This window comes from Parasteatoda tepidariorum, chromosome 3, assembly GCF_982258835.1.
Source record: "Parasteatoda tepidariorum strain Cologne lab strain chromosome 3, Ptep-v5.0, whole genome shotgun sequence".
Lineage (NCBI taxonomy): Eukaryota > Metazoa > Arthropoda > Arachnida > Araneae > Theridiidae > Parasteatoda > Parasteatoda tepidariorum.
Window position 1 is genome coordinate 47,457,726 of NC_141757.1, and position 20,119 is coordinate 47,477,844.

The following is a 20,119-nucleotide window of genomic DNA, read 5'->3' on the forward strand; positions in this document are numbered from 1 at the left end:
GTATATCGTATTCACCCAAGCATTTTACCAACACCATTATGCAATAATCCCAAGGATTTTGAATTTGAAAAAAAAAATCACTCAACTATCGCTTTACTCAGCAGTAATATTGGCTCAGCTATCTCCCTAATTGGCGGCATAAATTTAATTCGTTGATAAGTGCAACCCTTTGTAAGCAACATTCTTTTTTCCTGTCGTTCTTTTTCACTTCGTTATGCATTAGATCTGTTGTAAGGCACACACGCGTTGCTTTTGTACTCACGTTCTTAAATACTCAGTATTTATTCAAAATGCATTTAACTATGTATTTAAAAAACAACTTGTTGACAATTTTTCTCGTCATTACTTTGAGCAATAGCGGTAAGATGAATTTTTATTCTTTTTTATGTGCATAACTATTATTTAAATAAAATTGTGTGTTTTTCTTGGTTGATGAATTTTAACTCGAAATATTCAGAAAATCATAACTCTCAAAGTATTTGAATAGGAGAGAAAATTATGATTAATTTTTAAAATATACATAGAATATTAAAAAATATAATTTGTTGATACGTATATTTTGAAGGAGAAAATATAATTTTTTGATAAAGCACTAAAAGAAATAACTTTTTCTCTACTTAAATATTTGAGAATAATTTATGATGAAACAAAAGACAAATTGAAAAATAATTTGTAAAATATGAATGAATATCAACAAATATAGAGTATTTTAACAAAAAAATATATAATTTTTCGATAAAGCAATTTAAGAAACACTCTCTTTTTTAAATCAGACTTCTTCTCTTCCTTGTATTGGATTTTTCTAAATACATATACTTATAATTCCGAAAATATTTTAGAAGAATGTTTTAGAATAAATGTTATTTAATTTTTAAATTTAATTTTAAAGTATTTATAAAATAATAAATATATAAAATAATAAATTGAGAGCATCGTTTCGTAAGAAACGTTTTTTCAGACATTCCTCTTCACTTCATAACTATGCATTTAATTTTTTTTTTATTGATTCTATTTTATTTGCTGTAATGCACTCGGCAATGTACATCTTTTTAAATATACACAATTTATAAACTTCAATATAATATTGTGAAACAAATTACGTTTTCTAGAATACTTAATTTAAATTGAAAATATACTTAAAATATTTAAGAATAGATTTTTTTTTAAAAAGGATAAAAGCAAAACATAATGCTTAATTTTTTTAAATTTTTTTTTATTTCATTTAATTTAAAGTGGATGATTGATAAAGCTAGGGGAATCCAGAAAATTGAGACAAATATTGATTTTTTTTTTAAAGTTAATCATAGAATAAGTCAGATAAAATGATAATTTGGTTCTTAATAATGATACCTTTTTGAAAGAAAGTAACAGTTTTATTGCTTGTATCATTTAATTAAAATATTTTAATCGAACCATAATGTACATTTTTTGTTTGTGAATAAAAAATGTATAATGAGTACTATAATTTATTGTAATTGTAATGCAATTTTTATAATAGATTGGTCTGTGATTAAAATTGATTTAAGTACATTATATTTATTTTAAACAGCTTTAAAAGAATAAAAAATTTATAAATTGATTTTTGTTTAAAAAATTTCATTTGTTTTTTAGGATAAATATTTTCGGAAAAAAGTTTTTAATGAAATCGGAATTTATTTTTGCATTTATAATTTTAAACATGAATAACTTTTATTACGTTAAGTTTAAGCAACAAATTTTTTACAAACTATGGCAGTTCATTTGCTTACATATTTATTTAGTGTTCTTTTACGCTAAGCTTTGCCATTATAATATTTTTTAATTGTAAAATGAATTCTGATAATTTTACAAACTTTGAATCTTCTCGAAGACGTTTTTTTCTCTTTATCATATAAAATGTTTTTGAAATCATTAAATTTTAATTATAGTCACACTGAATTGTAAAATATCTAATTCTATCTAATAATTCTATGTTTTTTTAATCTTTTGTATAACCTTCAAAGTTTTTTTTTTCTTTCTAAATGTAATATTTAGACTGTCTAATGTTTTCTTATGTTAAAACTAAAGGGTAAGTGCAAACGACAAAAACGAACTGTAAATTTTTCTAAAGAAATCGCAAATTCTAACAGGCATGTCATTTCCACTCTATGAAATCATGTTAGTGAATAACGGGATCAATTAGTTGTAGTAGTACTTGTTGACTCGTCGACCTCTTTTATTATTTTCCTTTAAGGAAACAGAGCTCAAAAGGGTGAGAAAGAAATTAGAACCTGTTTTTGCCATTTATTTTTTTATTCTTAAGTTTTTTTTTTTTTTTTTTTGTTTGTTTCTCTTCCATCATTTCTACTAGTTGATAATCAATAATTTACCATTCATGTTTTGTTTTTTTAAACAAACCCACTTGTGGGAAAGATACTTCCTACTCAATTCATACATACAACAATAAAACTATTTTAAAAAATAATGCACATAGAATTTAAGAATTAAAATACGTAGAATTTAGGTAGCATAGAATTTTAGACTGACAAATAAGCAAATTTGCTGTGATTGTTGCAACCTGTTTTCTTTGCTTCTTTTTTAGTCAACCATACTAATCAATAATTCCTTATGAGAATAATCAGAGTAAACTCATATAATAATTGATACTTAGCATTCTGAACTGAAAGAATTCTTTGAATTCATATACTTACGCACTTTAAAATTCTTGGATGTTTAATTCTACAACTTTTTAATCCATATTAAGCCATACATAATAATCAATTTCTTAGAGAATAATCAAAGTCAACTAATATTATAATTAAATATTAAACGTTCTGAACCAGTGAGAGAATTCTTAGATTTCTTGCGTGCTTGATTCTATAAGGTGTTCTTTTTACGCTGTACATAATAATCAACAATTTCTTAAAGAATAACTTAAGTAAACTCATATTATAATTAAATATTTCATATTATTAATCATATTATATTATAATAGAATGCAACGTCCTGAACCAATGTGAGAGTTCTTTGAATTCGTAGAATTACACATCTTAAAATTCTTGGATGTTAAATCCACAATTACAGCAAAAAATCCAAAATCCACAATAACTCAAAAATTCCCACTTAAAGTTTGAAAACTTTCAATGAATTTTGTATAAGTATGAATACTCATTGTATTCTTTAGATACAAAATATCTCATTTTTATTTACAAGAGATTGCTGAAGTCATTCAGCAAACCTGGGATTTTTTGTTAGCATTTTGTGAAGTTAATGAGCTGAAAGAAGTGGAACATGTTTAAGAAATGCTTCGTCAATTTCCTTTATGCTCCGTTGATCGTAATCCAAACTGTTGATGAATTCGGAAAATAATTACATCACTTTCTATATTATAATTCTGAATTTCGTTTAATTGAAAATGAAAGCATTTTCCCTGAAAATAAAAAAAAACTGATTTCAATAATGAGTAAATGAAAATAAATAATAAACAAAAAAAAATTTTGATATTTGATACAAGGTCAGTGAAAAGTTTTTTTTATCCCCTTTCCCATTTGTTAAGAGAAATCCTTTAGAAAAGGTAAATTATTTTAGTTTAAAAATTTAATTCCTTTTTGAAATGTTAAACGGAAAACCTTACTTTTAGAAAAACATGCAACATTAAGCGTAAATGCTTAAGCAACATTTTATTTCACCACGAAAATTAGCATATATACACCTCAAATTTTTACTTTTTCCTTATCTATTAAATATTGTTCTTTAAATTTCATTTATATTCATTTAATTTACACATTGAATGATAAAACGTTACGAACCATTTCAATACGAGAAATGAACAAATTCGAAATAATTTAAATCTGTAACTTAAAGCATTAATATTTAATTTAAAATTTAATTTGCAAATCTTTTAGTATAAAATTTTATATAAACGTCAGCAAAATGAATGTTTCATAAGTAAATTACAAAATCATTGAAGTATACTCTTTTGTCTGTTTAAAACAATACTTAATAAATATTAATAATATACTGTGAAATAGGCAGTTTGCTTAATATAAAATTTATCGCAATTGATAAAAGAACAATAGGATTTAAAACACGCAACAAATCAAATAGAAACATGAAATTCTTTAAAAATATTAAATTTGATCAATCGAAGTACAATTACTGTTCTGTTAAGGTGTAAGTTGTATTACTTTAGAAACTGCTATCTCTCGTGTTCTAACCACGTGTAGTAAAGTTAAAATATTTTTTTTCTTTCGATTGAAGAACAAATGTGCTACTTGGCGTTTAAAACATTTTGTTGCTATTTTAGAAATAGAAAATTAGGCTTTTTTTACTTTGTTCAACAAATGCAATTAAATTCTCTTCGTCATGGTTACTAAAAATAGAGTTGTTAAGTTTCACATCCCGTTAACAAATGTTTACTTTGTTACAATGTTTGAAAATGGTTTAGTTAAAAAAAAACTAAGTAAATAAATATCTTAGTCACTAAAAGCAAAGATGTTAAAAACATATAGAATATTCTTGCGAGGGAAATTAACTTTCTGTTGATTACGAATCTGGAAGTTAACAAGTAGTACAAGATCTTTAAATAAACAGCGTAATTGTGCTGATAAGATATTTTAAGTATGTTATAGGAATATAACATTAAGGGAGCAAATAAGCATTCACAAATGAATACGTGATAAAAAAGATCAATAGTACTCTTTTTCTAAACATTTTTTTAATTCATAGCAACTCTTCATTAAATGATATTTAAAAGTGCTACAGGTTGTATGACAATTATGGCAAATGTAGTATGCCAATTGATAAAATATACCTACTATCTCTATTTTGTACATTTTTACTTAATAGATGTATTTGAATCTTTTTTTCTTCTAAAAATTTCACTAAAGATTAAATTTTTTTTTTAAAAAATGTGCATATTGTACTACATGATTATAAAAACAAGCTTGAATTTTTAAAAAAATGTTTAAATGTATTTATTCAGGTAATTAGTGTACTCCCCTCACTACCACTGTAGTGTTATGTGAGAAATTACCATATTTTCATGTTTATGAAACGCTATTTTTCGATTAATGTTATGATTTTAAACTATAAATATAATTTTGCCGTGAAGAATTATCTGCGCTTTAGAACAGACAAATAACTTAAATATTTTAAAATTTACTAATTTTTAAAAAAATCGCCACTTTGGCCTTATTATCAGTTTTTGTAAGTTTTTATGAGCCCAGGCAATGCAACATTGTAGTAGGTTTAGTGTTCAATTTTCACTCGATTCACTAAAGCAAAATAAATTTTAAAAAATGTAATTTTTTTTGTTTATGTAATTTGAAATTTAATAAATATACATCGTGTATCATTTATAAAGCATCCTATAATTTTTTCGCAAGCACAATTTCAACTTTCTTATAAGTTTAAACAGTATTCTTTATTTTATTATTATTATTATTTTTTAAATTTTACAGTGATGTGTCCTTTTAAATTATAAGTAATTTCTACACTCACTTATCTCTAATTGCGCTTTGTTTTGACAATTAGTAGTATATTTTAAAAAATATTTATACTTCCAGTATTTGTTTAATAATAAATTTTAATCTCTAACTGCAAGGAGAACAGACGGCGGATACTCTGTTTTGAATAACAATTTTAATAATAATGAAGTTCTTCTACTAACTTTAACTGTGCGAATTAAGGTAAAAGATATAACGAATTTGGTGAGAATTATTATTGTCACTGGCAGCCAAAAATCTTATGTCTGTAAATACGCTGCCGAAGTAATGTGCTTAAAATATGTTGGCGAGGAAATCATAACTCATGGATTATTTAATGGTTTGGAGAACAAAGAAATATTGAATCATTCTGGTTAATATAATAATTGTAATCTGAAATTAGAAGTACTTCATCATAGAATGTGTGCTTCAATTTCAATGTAATATTATAAGTAAATCGAAAAGATTTGATGCATTGTGATATCACCTTTAATGAAAACTATTGTTTATATAGCAACGATTTTAATAAAATGCATGTCTTATTAAATGCTAATTGTGCCTATAAGTTGTTTACTGAAGAATTTAAAAGCTCGGCCTATGGCTTGTTACCTATATATACCAAATTAGGATGGACAGATATGGGAAAATCTGGCGAAGATCTGAAATCAAATATTTTATTGTGTTTACATTCTACTAGTGTCAAGCTCACAGATTAGTGGGAAATTGACGTTATACGAATTCGTGACCCTGGTGAAAATGGGGAAAAAATAGCAAGATAAGATCAAGAAAAAACTGCGAAGGACTATTTTACTAATCACTATTACGAGAGATGCCGATGGAAGATACATAGTGAGTTTGCATGGATTCAAGATCACTTCTGTTGTCTAATTACAGTATTTTAAGCTGAAAAAAAGAATCGCCAGCTGTGTAAAGTCTTTAGAAAGAAGTGGGAAGAAGTATGACAACGAAAAAGTGTTTAATGATTGGATATCTGAGGAATTCAATGAAGAAATTTTGCGTTCAACGGATATTAAAAATGAACACGTTTTATCGCATCATCCCGTTTTTAAGGACCAATCTACGACTAAAATAAGGCCCGCTTTCGATGAATTTACAAGAAATAAAGAAAACTATTTCCCCATAAATAATTATGCAGGAAAAGTCATAATCTAAGGGCCGGAATTGGTGGAAATTGAAGCCCGTAAAATTGGTTACATTCGTCAATGAGTCTGAAGACATTATTGAATCTCATCCTGTAACCTACCTAAGAGAAGATGTAGGTGACTTTGCGTCATTAATACCTGCAATGTTTTTGCAAGACGTAAAAGAAAACATGTGTTCCAGTTTTATATCAAATAGATGCTAAAAAGCTCAGAGGAAGACATGGTTATAAATATAAGCTATGTCATGATATAAAAAAACAATTCTGCATTAAATACCTGGGCCAACTAAGATAATTTACAAGAAATGTTAAGGAATTTTAATATAAAGTTGGAGATATTTCACTGATGGATGACACTATTATTAAAAAAGTCATTTGTCCTTTAGCTAAAGTGGTGAAACTTTTTCCAGGAAAAAATAAGTCCGAAAACATATTTTATTCCCGTGAATGAAGGAAAGTTTATACGAGTATTCTCTCCTGTATCTTAAACTGAACGAAATAATTTTGAGATGCCATTAAATGGTGAAAGGAAAAAGTTTTTGAAAAATATGTGAGTTATTTAACTGATAAAAACAGTTAAGAAGTGATGACAAGATGAGATCAAATATTGTATGATAATGTAAATAACTGATCTGATTATGAGTTCATTGGATTTCATATTGGAATGTGTCCACGAAGAAAAGAATACAATGAGCGAAAAATTTCTAAATAAAAAGTAATGGGTGGTTCCGTTGAAGAATTAGAGGGGTTTCGAGAGTTAGGATTCCGTAATTTATTCAATATTTCGGTTATTTATGTGAAATTATTTACTTTAAATAACAATATATTGAATAAATTATAAAAATAATTTGCATTTATAAAAATTCCATGAGTATTTCTCATCGAGATTTTCAGTTCAAAATAAAATAAATCTAAGAATGAAGAATTATGTTTCTCTGATAACAATTCTCAACCTTTAAAACAATTCTTTTTTGAAAACCATTATACAGCTTATTTTACTCATTTTCAGCATATGCATACACCAAGAACATGTTCACAATATTAAAATACTTTACTCTTCACATTTTATTTTATTTTATAACCGTTATTGAACAGCCGAAACTATTTTGAGTTCTGTTGTTTAAGCTCTGTCGCTCTATGTTCAAGTTCTGTTGCTCTATGTTCAAGTTCTGTTGCTCTATGTTCAAGTTCTGTTGCTCTATGTTCAAGTTCTGTTGCTCTATGTTCAACTCCGTTGCCTTGTAATTTTAAACCCAATCTCCTGGATCAAGCATTGGGTCAAACTAGCTTTTGTGGAGGACTTTTCGATGCAACTAACCCGCATTTGCTACACGTGAAGAGGAAAATAATGAAAACCTCTCACGGTTATCCCGAAAGGCAATGGAAATTCTAAACCATGATCCTTCTACCACTGAGGATATTTCATGACAGCACTGTGGTCGATGTGAGCCGGGAGCAGAATTCGAATCGACCAACCGATCGAACCTGGGTCACCTCACTGAGATATCGCTGCTCTTCATTATCAAGTTTAAAATTTTGAAAATAATTAATAGTCTTTTTTTTTGTTACTTTATTCATAGCTGTTAAGGAACTTTTTTACAATCTAAGGGTTTCGTGGAAAGAATCTTGATTATTTAGAGTTCAGTAGTAGTAGAAAATTGGGAACCACTGTAATAGAGATCAATATTTGTCTATTTTTGAAGACGAATACAGTGCACTTAAAATAGAATCTTGCACGTAGTTAAAAATTTTAGGGTTGCAATTTGCAGCAAATTAGTTCAACTTAGCTGAAACTTTAAAAGGGTACCAAGTTGGACCATACTGTTATACTTCTTGAACTTAAATATATGTTCAATATGGTTTATATTGAACAAAAATATATTTTAACTTAACGTATTTTTGTGAAGTAATAAAGTTTAGTGATTCTTCAAAGAGATAAGTTTGACTTGAAAATCTTAGTTAAATTTTTGATTGTCACCATTTAAAATATCAAAATTAATGCGTATGTTACCTTTGAAAAAGTGCTTTTCATTATTTTGTTCCACACAGTTCAGTTGTATAAAAGCAAACTTTAAACATATGTTGGAGATCTTAAAACCTGTGAAATACTATTATCCGAGAAAGCTTAATTCGAGAAAATTCTATTAAAACATTTTCCAATATAAAAATTGCTCGGAAAGCAGTCGTTTTTAACCATATGACACCACAATACCGGAAGATTTTATTTAATTTATAATTTTTTTATAGGAATTTCTTTCCATTTAAAAGCACGAATATTCTAATTATTAAAAAAAATTGCCATTTTGTAAAATCATCGTATTTTTAATTAATGCAGCGAAAAAAATATTTAAATTTAAAAAAAAATTTTTTTGCTTAAAAGCGAAAGTGATAGAAAAGCTTCTATAAATGGAAGTTCACCTTGGGACAACTATGTAGTATGATTTAACTCTTTCGTTTGATTCATGAAATCGCTGCATAATGATGAAGCATATAAAAGAAATCTTTTTCATGTATTTTTCCTTTCAAAATGAATGTAACTGTAATGAACATTATTGAAAAGAATACAGCCAATTGTCATTTTCATTGTAATTACGATTCGTGAATATATACGAATGCATTTCAAGAGAGTAAAAAGTAAATTCATAAAGAGTTTGTTGCCAAACGAATAATGAGTAATGAAAAAATTTATTTCTCACGGTTCTTCAAACTTTTTATAATGTTACTTTTTGTAATTTTCGTATAGTGTTTCTTTTTCCTCTCTTTTTTAGTTTTTATATATAAGCCAAACATCAAATTAAAATTGAGATAATTTCCACGTTGCCTTAGTTCAATTAAAAAAAGCCCCAATTGGCGCAATAAATTCTCCAAATATTACTGTGGCTGGATAATGACGTAAAAACATTCCAATCCAATACTAAGCCAGCTATCACCCTCCGTCTGAGCACATAAATATCTCAATGAATGCATCAATCATTCAACATCGCGTATCTCATCAAATTCCTTGGTTTTATTATCTAAGTGAAGATCTACTTCCTTTTTCAGTTTTGTTGTTAAAAAGCATTTGGCGAAATTTTTGGATTAAGTATGTAAAAATACGTCATAATGATTTCTTTCTTGTTACAACCCTAATATCATTATAATTGCCATTTATATGATAAACATTATTGAGAGCAATTTCGTTCTTTTATTTGATTTTCCTGGACGAATGCTAGAGGAGGTTTGCAAAACTGGTGCTCGCATTGTCTATGTGAGAAATTAGCGCTGAAAGCGCCTTGGTGCTCTAAGTTCAAATGAAAAATTTGCTATTACATAAGATAAATTAATTTTCATAAACATTATAAACCAATATTTTGAGTGAAAGCATTTATAGTTTTAAATATAAACAATTTATTAAATTTGTATTAGGAAAGTAAATAGTTTCAATTATTTCATATTTCTAAGTTAGATAAAGAACACAAAATGAAATCTTAGATCTTCTGAGTTTACTTAAACATGTATAAAGAAATAAAACCACTTGTTTCGATGGTTTTTGTTAAAACATGATTCCTAATTAGCAGTTCAAAACTTTCAGTTTTTGCTTAAAATTATTGTTAATTTAATCTAATTCACTTTATTGGAGGACTTGAAGCAGTGTCGAATGAAAAGCCAATGAAGCAATAATGTCTAATGCGCTTTATAAAATAGTGGAAAAAACATGATTTCCAGGTGTAAAATAAGCTTTCTCTGTATTGGGCTGTTAGGTATCTAGGAGAAATTCGGGGAACTTTTAAGGTTAAGTACCTATTGGTAAGAAATACTGAAGAACACTTTGATGTAAAATTATCACCAGTAGAAAAAATTTGCTGGTCATTATATTTCCCTTAGCCCTTCATGTGTGTCTGAAATTACATTTCCCCCCTCTTTTTGTCGTATACATACAACACTTGGCCTCTAAGATATCAATAATAGAAGAAACATTCTACTGTATCAATGAACAATGCAAAATCGGTTTCAACTGAGCTTGATATATTTCTGTTATTTATAAATAATATGAAAACTTTGTTATAATAATATTTCGCTTGCCGTTTTCTGGTTAAGTTGATTATTTTTCTCTCTTTTGGTTGAGTTGATATTATATCTTGTATTTTCCTATTCATCTTGCGTTTATTAAACTTTTGAATCATTTACCATTTATCATGCGATTAATGTTCAATTTATAAATATTCCGTATTTTCTGATGCAAAGTATTGAATAGTCAAAGTGATTCGATATTCTCGTCAGCGCTTGTAGATAGTATTAGAAAAGGAAAAGTTTATGTTCCGTATAAAAAAAAAAATCTCGAAAATTTAATAATAAAGTAGAAACAGTCCAACAAAAAGAAGTTAAAAAAAACTGTTTGCAGCGTCAATACTGAGATAATTTTGATTATGATACACAGTTATATTACCTTAACGCCTGTTTGTCGGTTTTAAATATGTTATATGTGTTTTGTACGTTATTATCTACTTTGTTACATTATGATACGTTACTATCAAATACTTTGATGCATTAATATCAGAGGTTCTTAAACTGTTCTAATCTTGGTAATTCACTTAGCTATTACCTGTGCATTACCGAAATAGTGAAACAATTTTAACGATTATTAATAAAGTTCTCCATTTCATTCCGTTATGAACAATATATTTAAATGGAAAGGCTTTTCATTCATCTTATATAGGAAATCAAAGTATAGAAATCGTAAATGTTTTTGTACAACAAAATTTAATTGAGGGGGAACATAATTTCTAAATAGTATTAATAGATTTTTTAAACATTGGATGTGAAAATTTTTATTTGTTAATTTATTATACATTTATTATTGAAAAATTCAAACTTTCAGTGCCATTTTTTTTAAAAGGATGCATATGTCAGTATTATTAAACGAAGTTATTAGCGTGAAGTTTTATCCGTTTTCTTGATGGGAAAACAATAGAATTTCTCCTTTTCTCGCTGAAACACTTATTTTCATCTTAAGCGCGGGAAAATTCGTTGAAGTATGTCGAGTCACTATTGCATTATTCTGTTTGCTGACTAATATACTTTGTTTTACAACACTTTTATCATTGGAGATTATAATGGGGTTTTTGTTATTAATTACTTGATTTTTGCTGTTTGTTTTGTTAAAACTTACAAATCAGTGATGCTGTAGTCTTTTTATGTTTCAGATAAACTAATGTGCGCAATGTGTTTTTATACATAATCTATTCTCAAAATTATTCTCAATGCTTTTCAGCCGAAAAGCAGTTACATTTTGATATTAAAACTTTTATCTTTATTGGATCGTTTTAGTAAAATTGATCATCAGCATCATTTTTTTTTCTTCAGAAATCTGAAATTTTTAAACAATTTGAAAACTTTTCTGAACATCAATAGAAATAGTTTTTAGCGACAAGTTAATTTTTTTGCCTTGACAACCTCGCATAAATTAAGCATGATAGTGTTTATATTCTTCGATTCGTGTACGCAAAAAAAAAAAAGAAAAGAAAAGAAAAAATGAAATAATTGCATTTTCTTTAACCTGGGCAGTTTCATGATAGTCCCTTAGTGAGATCTCATTGCGAATGCAGTCTTATTTTATAGAAATTATAATGATAAAATGTTCGCAGATACTTTAATGACGTCAATTGATTGTATATGACGTAAATAGAGAAACCCTTAGGGTAGAAAGTATCAAGTCCACCATTCAAATTATCTCATGAACCTAAGAATAAAAATAAATAAAGGAAATGTCCAGGAACTAGTTCATATCGGGCTCAACCTCAACTCATTTCCAACTTCTGCTATTTTTATTTGACTAGACGATTCATTTTATTTTGAAGGAACACGATTTAATTGGATTCAGATTTACGTTTTGTTTAACTAAAAAATTGACGATATAGTTTGATTTTTTTTTAAAAAGATAAATCACTTTCCTTTCCTTATTTTTTTTCTTTTTTTATGTAACCGTCATTGAACAGCTGGCCCAATTTTTTGGGTTTACGACTACTAATGTTCAACGCCGTAGCCTTGTAATTTTGAATCCAATCCAGAAGACAAAGGAACTCCTGGATTAAGTATTGGGAGAAATTCACCTTCTTGGAGGACTTTTGAATGAAACCAATCCGCATTTGCGTTACAAGGAGAGGAAGACCACGAGAACCTCCCACGGTTAGTCTTACGGCAAAGGGACTCTAACCCATGATTCGTCTACCACTGAGGATATTTCACGTTAACACTGTGGTCGGTGCAAGCCGGATGCGGATTCGTTTCGACCAGCCTTTGCTGGGGATTCGAACCTGGTTCACCTCATTAGAAGGCGAACGCTCTATCCCTTGAGCCATCGCGGCATTTATTTTTTTTTCGAAATGCTCAGTTAGTAATTTTTTAATTCATATTTTTTTAAAAGAAGAAAAAGAACAGACCAACGCACACCGAAGTATTCAGTACCGGTTAAAAAAATGTACTTAGCAAACCTCAAGTACAACTTGTTGAAATAAAAATGACTCAATTTTACCCAGTCATATAATTCTTTTATGGGATTAGTAATACTAATGGCGCAACATTTTAATGGAAAAAAATAAGTAAAAATATATAACTACATTAAAATAATTGAGCAGGTTCAACCGAACCCGTCTTCTCCCATAAATGAGATTTTCATGCGCTACACAGTAAAATCTGTCTGAGATTTTACTGTGTTGCGCATGAAAATCTCGGTCTAAACCGGTAAACATCTAAATCGGTTTTATTGACGATGTCCTGTTAACCAATTTCGTGAAGCATTTTTTTGTTTTATTGTATGTAAGGAATTAATTACAGCCATTTTTAAGTATTGTAGAAGTATATAGTGTTACAGTTTTAAAAAATATGTACGCTTGCGGAATTTGTGACTGCACCCATAATATTGCCTTTTCGGAACGTCTAAGACCAAAAACTTGATAACAATAAAATACTTTTTTAGTTACATTATGGAAATTAAATAGTTTTAACAAAATAATTTTCATATTATCTTATTAATGCATTTGTTTTTAAGTGTCATTCCTACACTAATCGCAGTTAAAGTATATTTAGGGAAATCACCCGCATTCCTTATGTGTTGGTTTCCGCACCTAGAAACTTTCGATTGCCTTATTGTGAAGATATAAAGAGACATTATTAGAAATTAAACTAATTATTCTTTTTTCATTCTAGTAAAATACTGTTCAAACTATAAAAGGGGATTCATAAATTTTTTTAAAAAAATTTTTGTGTTTTTTAGCAAAAAATTTTTTCACAAATTTATAAAAATTAAGACAATTATTATGTTTTTTAATCTGGTTAAACAATTTTTATAATGTTAAGTGAGATTCATAAAAATAAGAGATTATCTTATTTTATTCTAGTAAAATAATTTTTACAGTGTGAAGGGATATATATATAAAATATTATTACATTTTTCCAGTAAAAGAATTTTTATAATGAAAAAAGGACATTTTTAAAAATCTTAGTTCATGCTAGCTAAATAATTTTTCATAAAATGATGAAAAAGTTTCTATTGCTATCTTGATTTCAAATTGAAGACGGATAGGTTTTGACTCCTAAATCCTTTTAAAGTGATTTCCATAAATATATTATTTGCGTGTCATATATTATTTTTATATGGTAATAATTTATGAATTTTTCTTTGTAGCTTTTTGCCTAAAATGTCAAGTTTGCAATTCAGCTGAGCCTGGTCAAGAAGACTGTTTTACGGTAGAGCCAAAAGACACTAAATACTTAATGAATTGTGAAGGTCCTATGAATGTTACTTGCAGGACTCAGGAACAGTGGGTGGATTTCGAAGTTTTAAAGCGTAAGTATTTTTTCTTCAAAACTAACTTATAAACTTTTAATCTTTTGTTTCCAACTATCCTAACTCTGCTTGATTTAAAACTTAGTGAATTCCCGGGATGTCGGTGCAAAAGAATTAAAGATTTAAGTTCAACAACTCATTAATATTCAAATCACATGTAGGCATTTTAGACATCGGAGGAACCTTTAGGCTTAATAAAACTGGAATCACAAACAGCTGGTACCAATGGTTGTGACAGCGTAAAACGGTGCTCTTTTGTTTGGTTGGAATAAAAGACGCTGAATATACCATTCCCTAGCATTTTTAAGTCTGAATTTATGAAGGGATGGTATATAAAATGAAATAATATTAAATAAAACAAATTCAAACAAGTTTTCTTTCAAAAATTGCTAGCTTTTTTTCTGTCACAGAAGAGTCGGAGATATACTAAAAATATCTAAGTTCTATTTTATTTTCTAAATATCGTTGCATTTAGGTATCAAAATAATATTGAGGAGACGAAATTCCCTTCAGATCATAGAAAAGCAATAGGATTTGAGTTGTAGAAAAATTATTACTTTGTTAATTAACTGGTCACTTAAAGCTGGTAGCTGTAAGTTAAATTCAGATGTAAGCTTTGGGTTGTAGAAATTTGGTGAAACTTTATTTTTCTGCTTAATTACTTCAAACTGTGCACTTGGTAGCTCTATTTTTTATGAGATTGATCCCTTAAAATATGGATAATTTTCTAATGTTTTTTTTTTAAATAGTAATAAATTATGTACAGTGGAATAACTTTTGGTCCCCCTAAATATCGGATTTTCACGTACTAGAACTCAAACTAATGGTTCGAAGAAGTGATTTAAAATATGCTAATAAGTTAGTGTAGTCGGTATTTTAAGTTACGATATCAGTCACAAAAACGTACTTTCTTTGAAATAGACATACTTTTTTTTACGAGTCCGGATTTCTGATCATCAAAATCTGTTGTGTTGTTATTGTTTCTAGTGTCACTTGCCAACCAGTAAGCCTGCTTGGTGAAACCAAGCAAATTTAAGACAGAGGGTGTGTTTTTTTTGCTTTTCAGTGGCGCCATCTTTGACCAAGAATACGATTTCAGCCACACTCACGTCACAGCTCGTTAGAAGGGTGGAGCTATTCATACATCCACTCATTCATCCACAGATCGTAATTTTGACCTGAACCAGATAACTACCAGTCTCCTATTCAGTACCAGGGCTAAAGAGAATAGAAGGGCTGGTTCACTCCTTTGAAGTAGCTCTCGCTGCGCCAATCCTACGATTTTCTCAAATGACGTCACTTTGGCGCAAAGCTCGCACTTTTACTTCAAGAACGGAGCGTTCGGCCTTACTAGCTCTAACTAATATTGGAGCATTTCTTTTTGCGAGATATTCTAAGCCATTTGTTATTTTCTATAATAACTTTCCTCAGTTTTTGCAGTGAATTTACAAGAATTTAAAACTATTATCGAAATGCCAGTTTACGCGATTGCAACTTGAAAAAATTTTGATAGAAAAACAAAAGGAAAAAATATAATTTTCCGCATGTTCCCTAAAGTAAATGAATAACTATGTAAAGAATGGATTCCGAAATGACACAGTTAATATAAAACAGCAATACGTTTATTCTGTCGTTAAGAACTTTTATAAAAATTCATTATCTAAATAGAAACCGCCTCGTTACTTCAGAAAGAAAGGCAGGTGAAAAAAATTAAAAAATGGATAAAGTCAAAGAAAATTAAAATGCAAATAAAAAGTATAAATAAAATATATAGTATATAGTTGGAATTCTCCTAATTTCACAACATATTTTTTAATGTAATTATTCTAAATATTTATGATTATTTTTAAAAATTATATTCTCTTAAATTTAAATATCTATAAATTATATCATCGTAAATTTAAATATCTATAAACAATTGTAAAATTTCTAATGTCATTATGAACCTAAATTATTATTTTGTTTCAGTAATTAGCGTTTAAGGTTGATGTTTCCTAATGATTAAGTATGAACAAATTGCTATTAACGGCATATTTTAAAATCAGGGATTCTAAATTTAACTCAACTTATTGTTATAAAAGAATATGTAGATAAAAAAAAGTGTCGATATATGCTTTCATTTTTCTTAATAATTAAAATTTAAACTGAACTTTGTAAAATAAAGTATTTATAGTGTCATTTTCGCCAACTAGTAAAACATTTTTATAAGTTTAAAATGGTATTTTTTTTAATATAATGGCCAAGAAAGTTTTTTTGAACTATGCTTATAAACTGAAATAATGTGTTAATTACGTAAAGTTTGAAAGCTAATAACCAGAAAAAGTCTAACTTATTTTTACAAAGAGAAAGATGCAAAGTTATCATAATATCTTTGCTTGCTATCTCCGAGATCTGTGGACACAGTGACGTCATCAGGAGGGAAATCGTAGCTTCAGGTGTAAGAGCGGAGTGAACTAGCCCTTCTATTCTCTTTAGCCCTGATTCAGTACCCCCTGAGGTATGATTTGTTATGGGAACATGGAGGACTTTATGACCCAACAGGTTTAACGCGTACTGGTCACCATTTACTACACCATGTCTTTGGCCAGTGGTGATCATAGTCTCGCGCTCTTGGATATAGGCCCTACCATCCAAGCTATCACAGCCTGTCAATATATAGGTGGAAGCAGCTATCTGGAAAATATGAGCCCAATATCTTGATCAAGAAAGTGGTCCAAGATGTGTACCCCTTAATGTTAGTTTAACTTTTTGCCTTCTTCGCCATTATTTCGAGAACTTTTTAAGCGAATTGAAAAAATTTTGCACACAATTATGAAATTCGCTTATTTAAACATAATTGCAAGCAAAGAATAATTTAAAATAATCATTTATTATTTTTGATTATTTATTTAAATATAGTCGAATAAATTAGGAACTGTAAGTTATATATAAACTTTTATGTCATTTTGAAGAATGCAATTTTATGCGGCAAAATACAAAATTTGAATGAAATCTGGTTAAAAAGTTCCTGAGAAATCAAATTTTAAGAAAGGCGGGCGTTTAAAATTCAATTTTCGATTCGATCATCGAGACTATCTGTTGAAACGACAGTTTTTTTTAGAATGAAGCGTAATTTATTAACTCAGATTTTATGCATGCCCAATGTACTATTTACTTCAGAAAATGAATAAAATATACATTAAAAGTCTGGCTCTTATTAGATGACCTTCAAACTGGTGATTGAAAACGTATGATTAAAAGCGAATTCTATTATTTTTGTTTTATCTTATCTTAATATTTTTGTTTTTTCTTACATTAATCAACTGTTTAAAAAATACGATAATTAACCTTCAATAATCTCAATAACGGTTTGTTGAAAATATACTTTATTAATTAATATAATACTTTTTCTTAATTAATATATGAATTTATCTCCTCGTTTCAGAGGTCCCCGATAAAAGGGTCATACGCCAATGTGCCTCTACAGAGTTTGATCCCTCCCGAGCTTGCTACTACAGAACTGGATTTGGTGGTAAAACTAGTGTTTGCAATTGTCTCGGTGATGGTTGCAATTCAGCGGGAAGAACTGCCTCAGCTCTTCTTATGACAATAGGAGCTTTACTATTGCTGAAGATGTTCCACTAATTTGTAAGAATTTTCTAAAAGAAGAGAATTAGTATAGTGAGTAATTTTGGACTGAAGTTGCGACAAAGAATTTTCCGATTTTTGCAGAGAAAAAAAAAATATTGACATTTTAAGGAATTTTTTTACAACTAATTTGTTTCGTTGTGCTTCATTATAATTAGAACTTTTTTCTTAGAGTGCATAAATGTAAGTGTAAGTAGTAAGTTTATCAAATACATTGAAGTATTTTACTAAATCTAAGTAAAGAATTAAGATAATATTTCAATGTTAAAACTGAATAAATCTGTGTCAATTTCGATGCAATTTATGCATAAAGTTAAAAACTCTACTAAAGCAGATTTATTATTTGTTTGAAGAATTTATGTACAGTAATTTTTTCTTAAAAATAAATTTATGTTTTAATATAATCGTAATAAAAAATTTCCGCTTCACTCTTACTGCGTTAAATTATAAAAGATTTGTTTGTTTTTTACATAAAATATTTTATTTACTTGTTTTTGAGGAAATTTTTACGCAAAAATCTTATAACTTTATGCATTTGTCTGTAAATATGAGCGATTAGGTATTTTTTAAGTACAGCTTCTGCTATATACTTTTAGAATACTTATCAAAAATACGCATCATGAACACGAATGTCATATGTAGAACGTCTGTTGCGAAATTAAAAATGGAAAAGAATTTACAATTTTATTAATCCAATCAAAACTTACTTTAATTGCATAATAGTGTGCAACAATCAATTATCGATTCTTAAATATTCTAACATCAAATAAATTAGCTTAGAGAATTTTAATTTCATCATTAAAATTCTTGAGCTTGAAAATTATTTGTTATTTCTTTAATATTTCCTCTATTCGAATATTATTTTATTTACCTTTGTTATGATTCCAAAAATATATATTAAGAGAAGTGTTTTGAGAATATCCCGTACGTTTTTTATGATGTATTTTTGTAATGTTTGCCCGAAGTGAATATATAGTGAGTAAAATGTTAATTTTAGTTGGTGTTCATATGATAGGTCGTTGAAAAATCTTTTACATAAATCACTATTGTTTAAATATATCTCAATATGCATCTTTTGTAAACAAAAATGTGTCAGACTGATTTGTATCTCTGAAAAATTTATTCCTTAAAACTGTATTTACTTAGGATGTTTTTATAATTTAAATTGTTTTAGCATTTTTAGTAAATTTTCATTTTTTAGATCTTCTTGACCTGTAAAATATGTAATGTAGGCAAAATGTGATTCGTCTGAAATATTAAAAAAGGCTTTTTTTCATAACTTTTGCAGCTGTGAGTGCAAAACTGTGTGTGCTTTGTTGATCTGAATTTTTGTGCTGAATGTGTGCTACATGCAATCTCGAATCTCCATGCTTGTACTTATCATAGTATTTAAAAAAATGACCTTTTAAGACTGATCGGTTTTATATTCACACATTTGACAATTTATTTTGTAATGTTTTTGTTTTTTAATAAATGTTTTTTTTAATATTTTGGGTTTTATTCTAGTTCACTTTTAAAAATTCTCATTTTTTTTCGAAACGAGTAAAAACTTCGTAAATAACATTTCACGTCTTGCGCTCTATTATTTTCATAACACAATAAAGTATTTAGGCTATGTATTGCAGCTATAAAAAATTACTGCAACATTAAAATTCAATACATCATTTTGACATCTCTGGATATTTGTATCTATAAAATAGTGTTTTCATAAAAACTTTTGATTTAGCTCCAAAAATTAAATTTTCTAGTGCTAACTGAGCCTCAATTTCATAGCAAATGTTTTCCCCAGATCTGCACTATGTGTTTAAACTAAATAAATGCTAAAATAAGCTTATTTCGTTTTAAAATAATTTTTCAAAAACTTCTATACTTTGAAAAATGCTTATTTAAATGTGTAGTTAGTTACTTTTCATTTGCAGAAAACTATAAAACTAATCTTAGGCAGAGTTTTACCAAAAGTAGATAACGCGCAATTTTAAAAAGCTTTTAAATCATTTTCCCACAAGGAATTATTTTATTTAGAAAAAAAAAAGATTGTTAAAAAAAAGCAGACGATACTTT

The 20,119-nt window shown here is 27.9% G+C and overlaps 1 protein-coding gene across 1 annotated transcript; it reads left to right on the forward strand.

The window, feature by feature from the left end:
- Window positions 1-206: 206 nt before the first annotated feature.
- Window positions 207-19,544, forward strand: LOC107447104 (uncharacterized). The gene is made up of 3 exons (XM_016061922.4): window positions 207-360; window positions 14,270-14,431; window positions 17,856-19,544. Exons 1-3 carry the CDS (start codon window positions 291-293, stop codon window positions 18,053-18,055), a joined length of 432 nt encoding a protein of 143 aa, XP_015917408.1. The 5' UTR covers window positions 207-290; the 3' UTR covers window positions 18,056-19,544.
- Window positions 19,545-20,119: the final 575 nt, after the last annotated feature.

Bases quoted from the DNA above. Each gene is read 5' to 3' on its own strand.
- LOC107447104 (XM_016061922.4), top strand. From the start codon at position 291: ATGCATTTAACTATGTATTTAAAAAACAACTTGTTGACAATTTTTCTC. The intron at 361-14,269 runs GTAAGATGAATT...TTTTCTTTGTAG, and splicing joins CATTACTTTGAGCAATAGCG to CTTTTTGCCTAAAATGTCAA. The intron at 14,432-17,855 runs GTAAGTATTTTT...TCCTCGTTTCAG, and splicing joins GGATTTCGAAGTTTTAAAGC to AGGTCCCCGATAAAAGGGTC.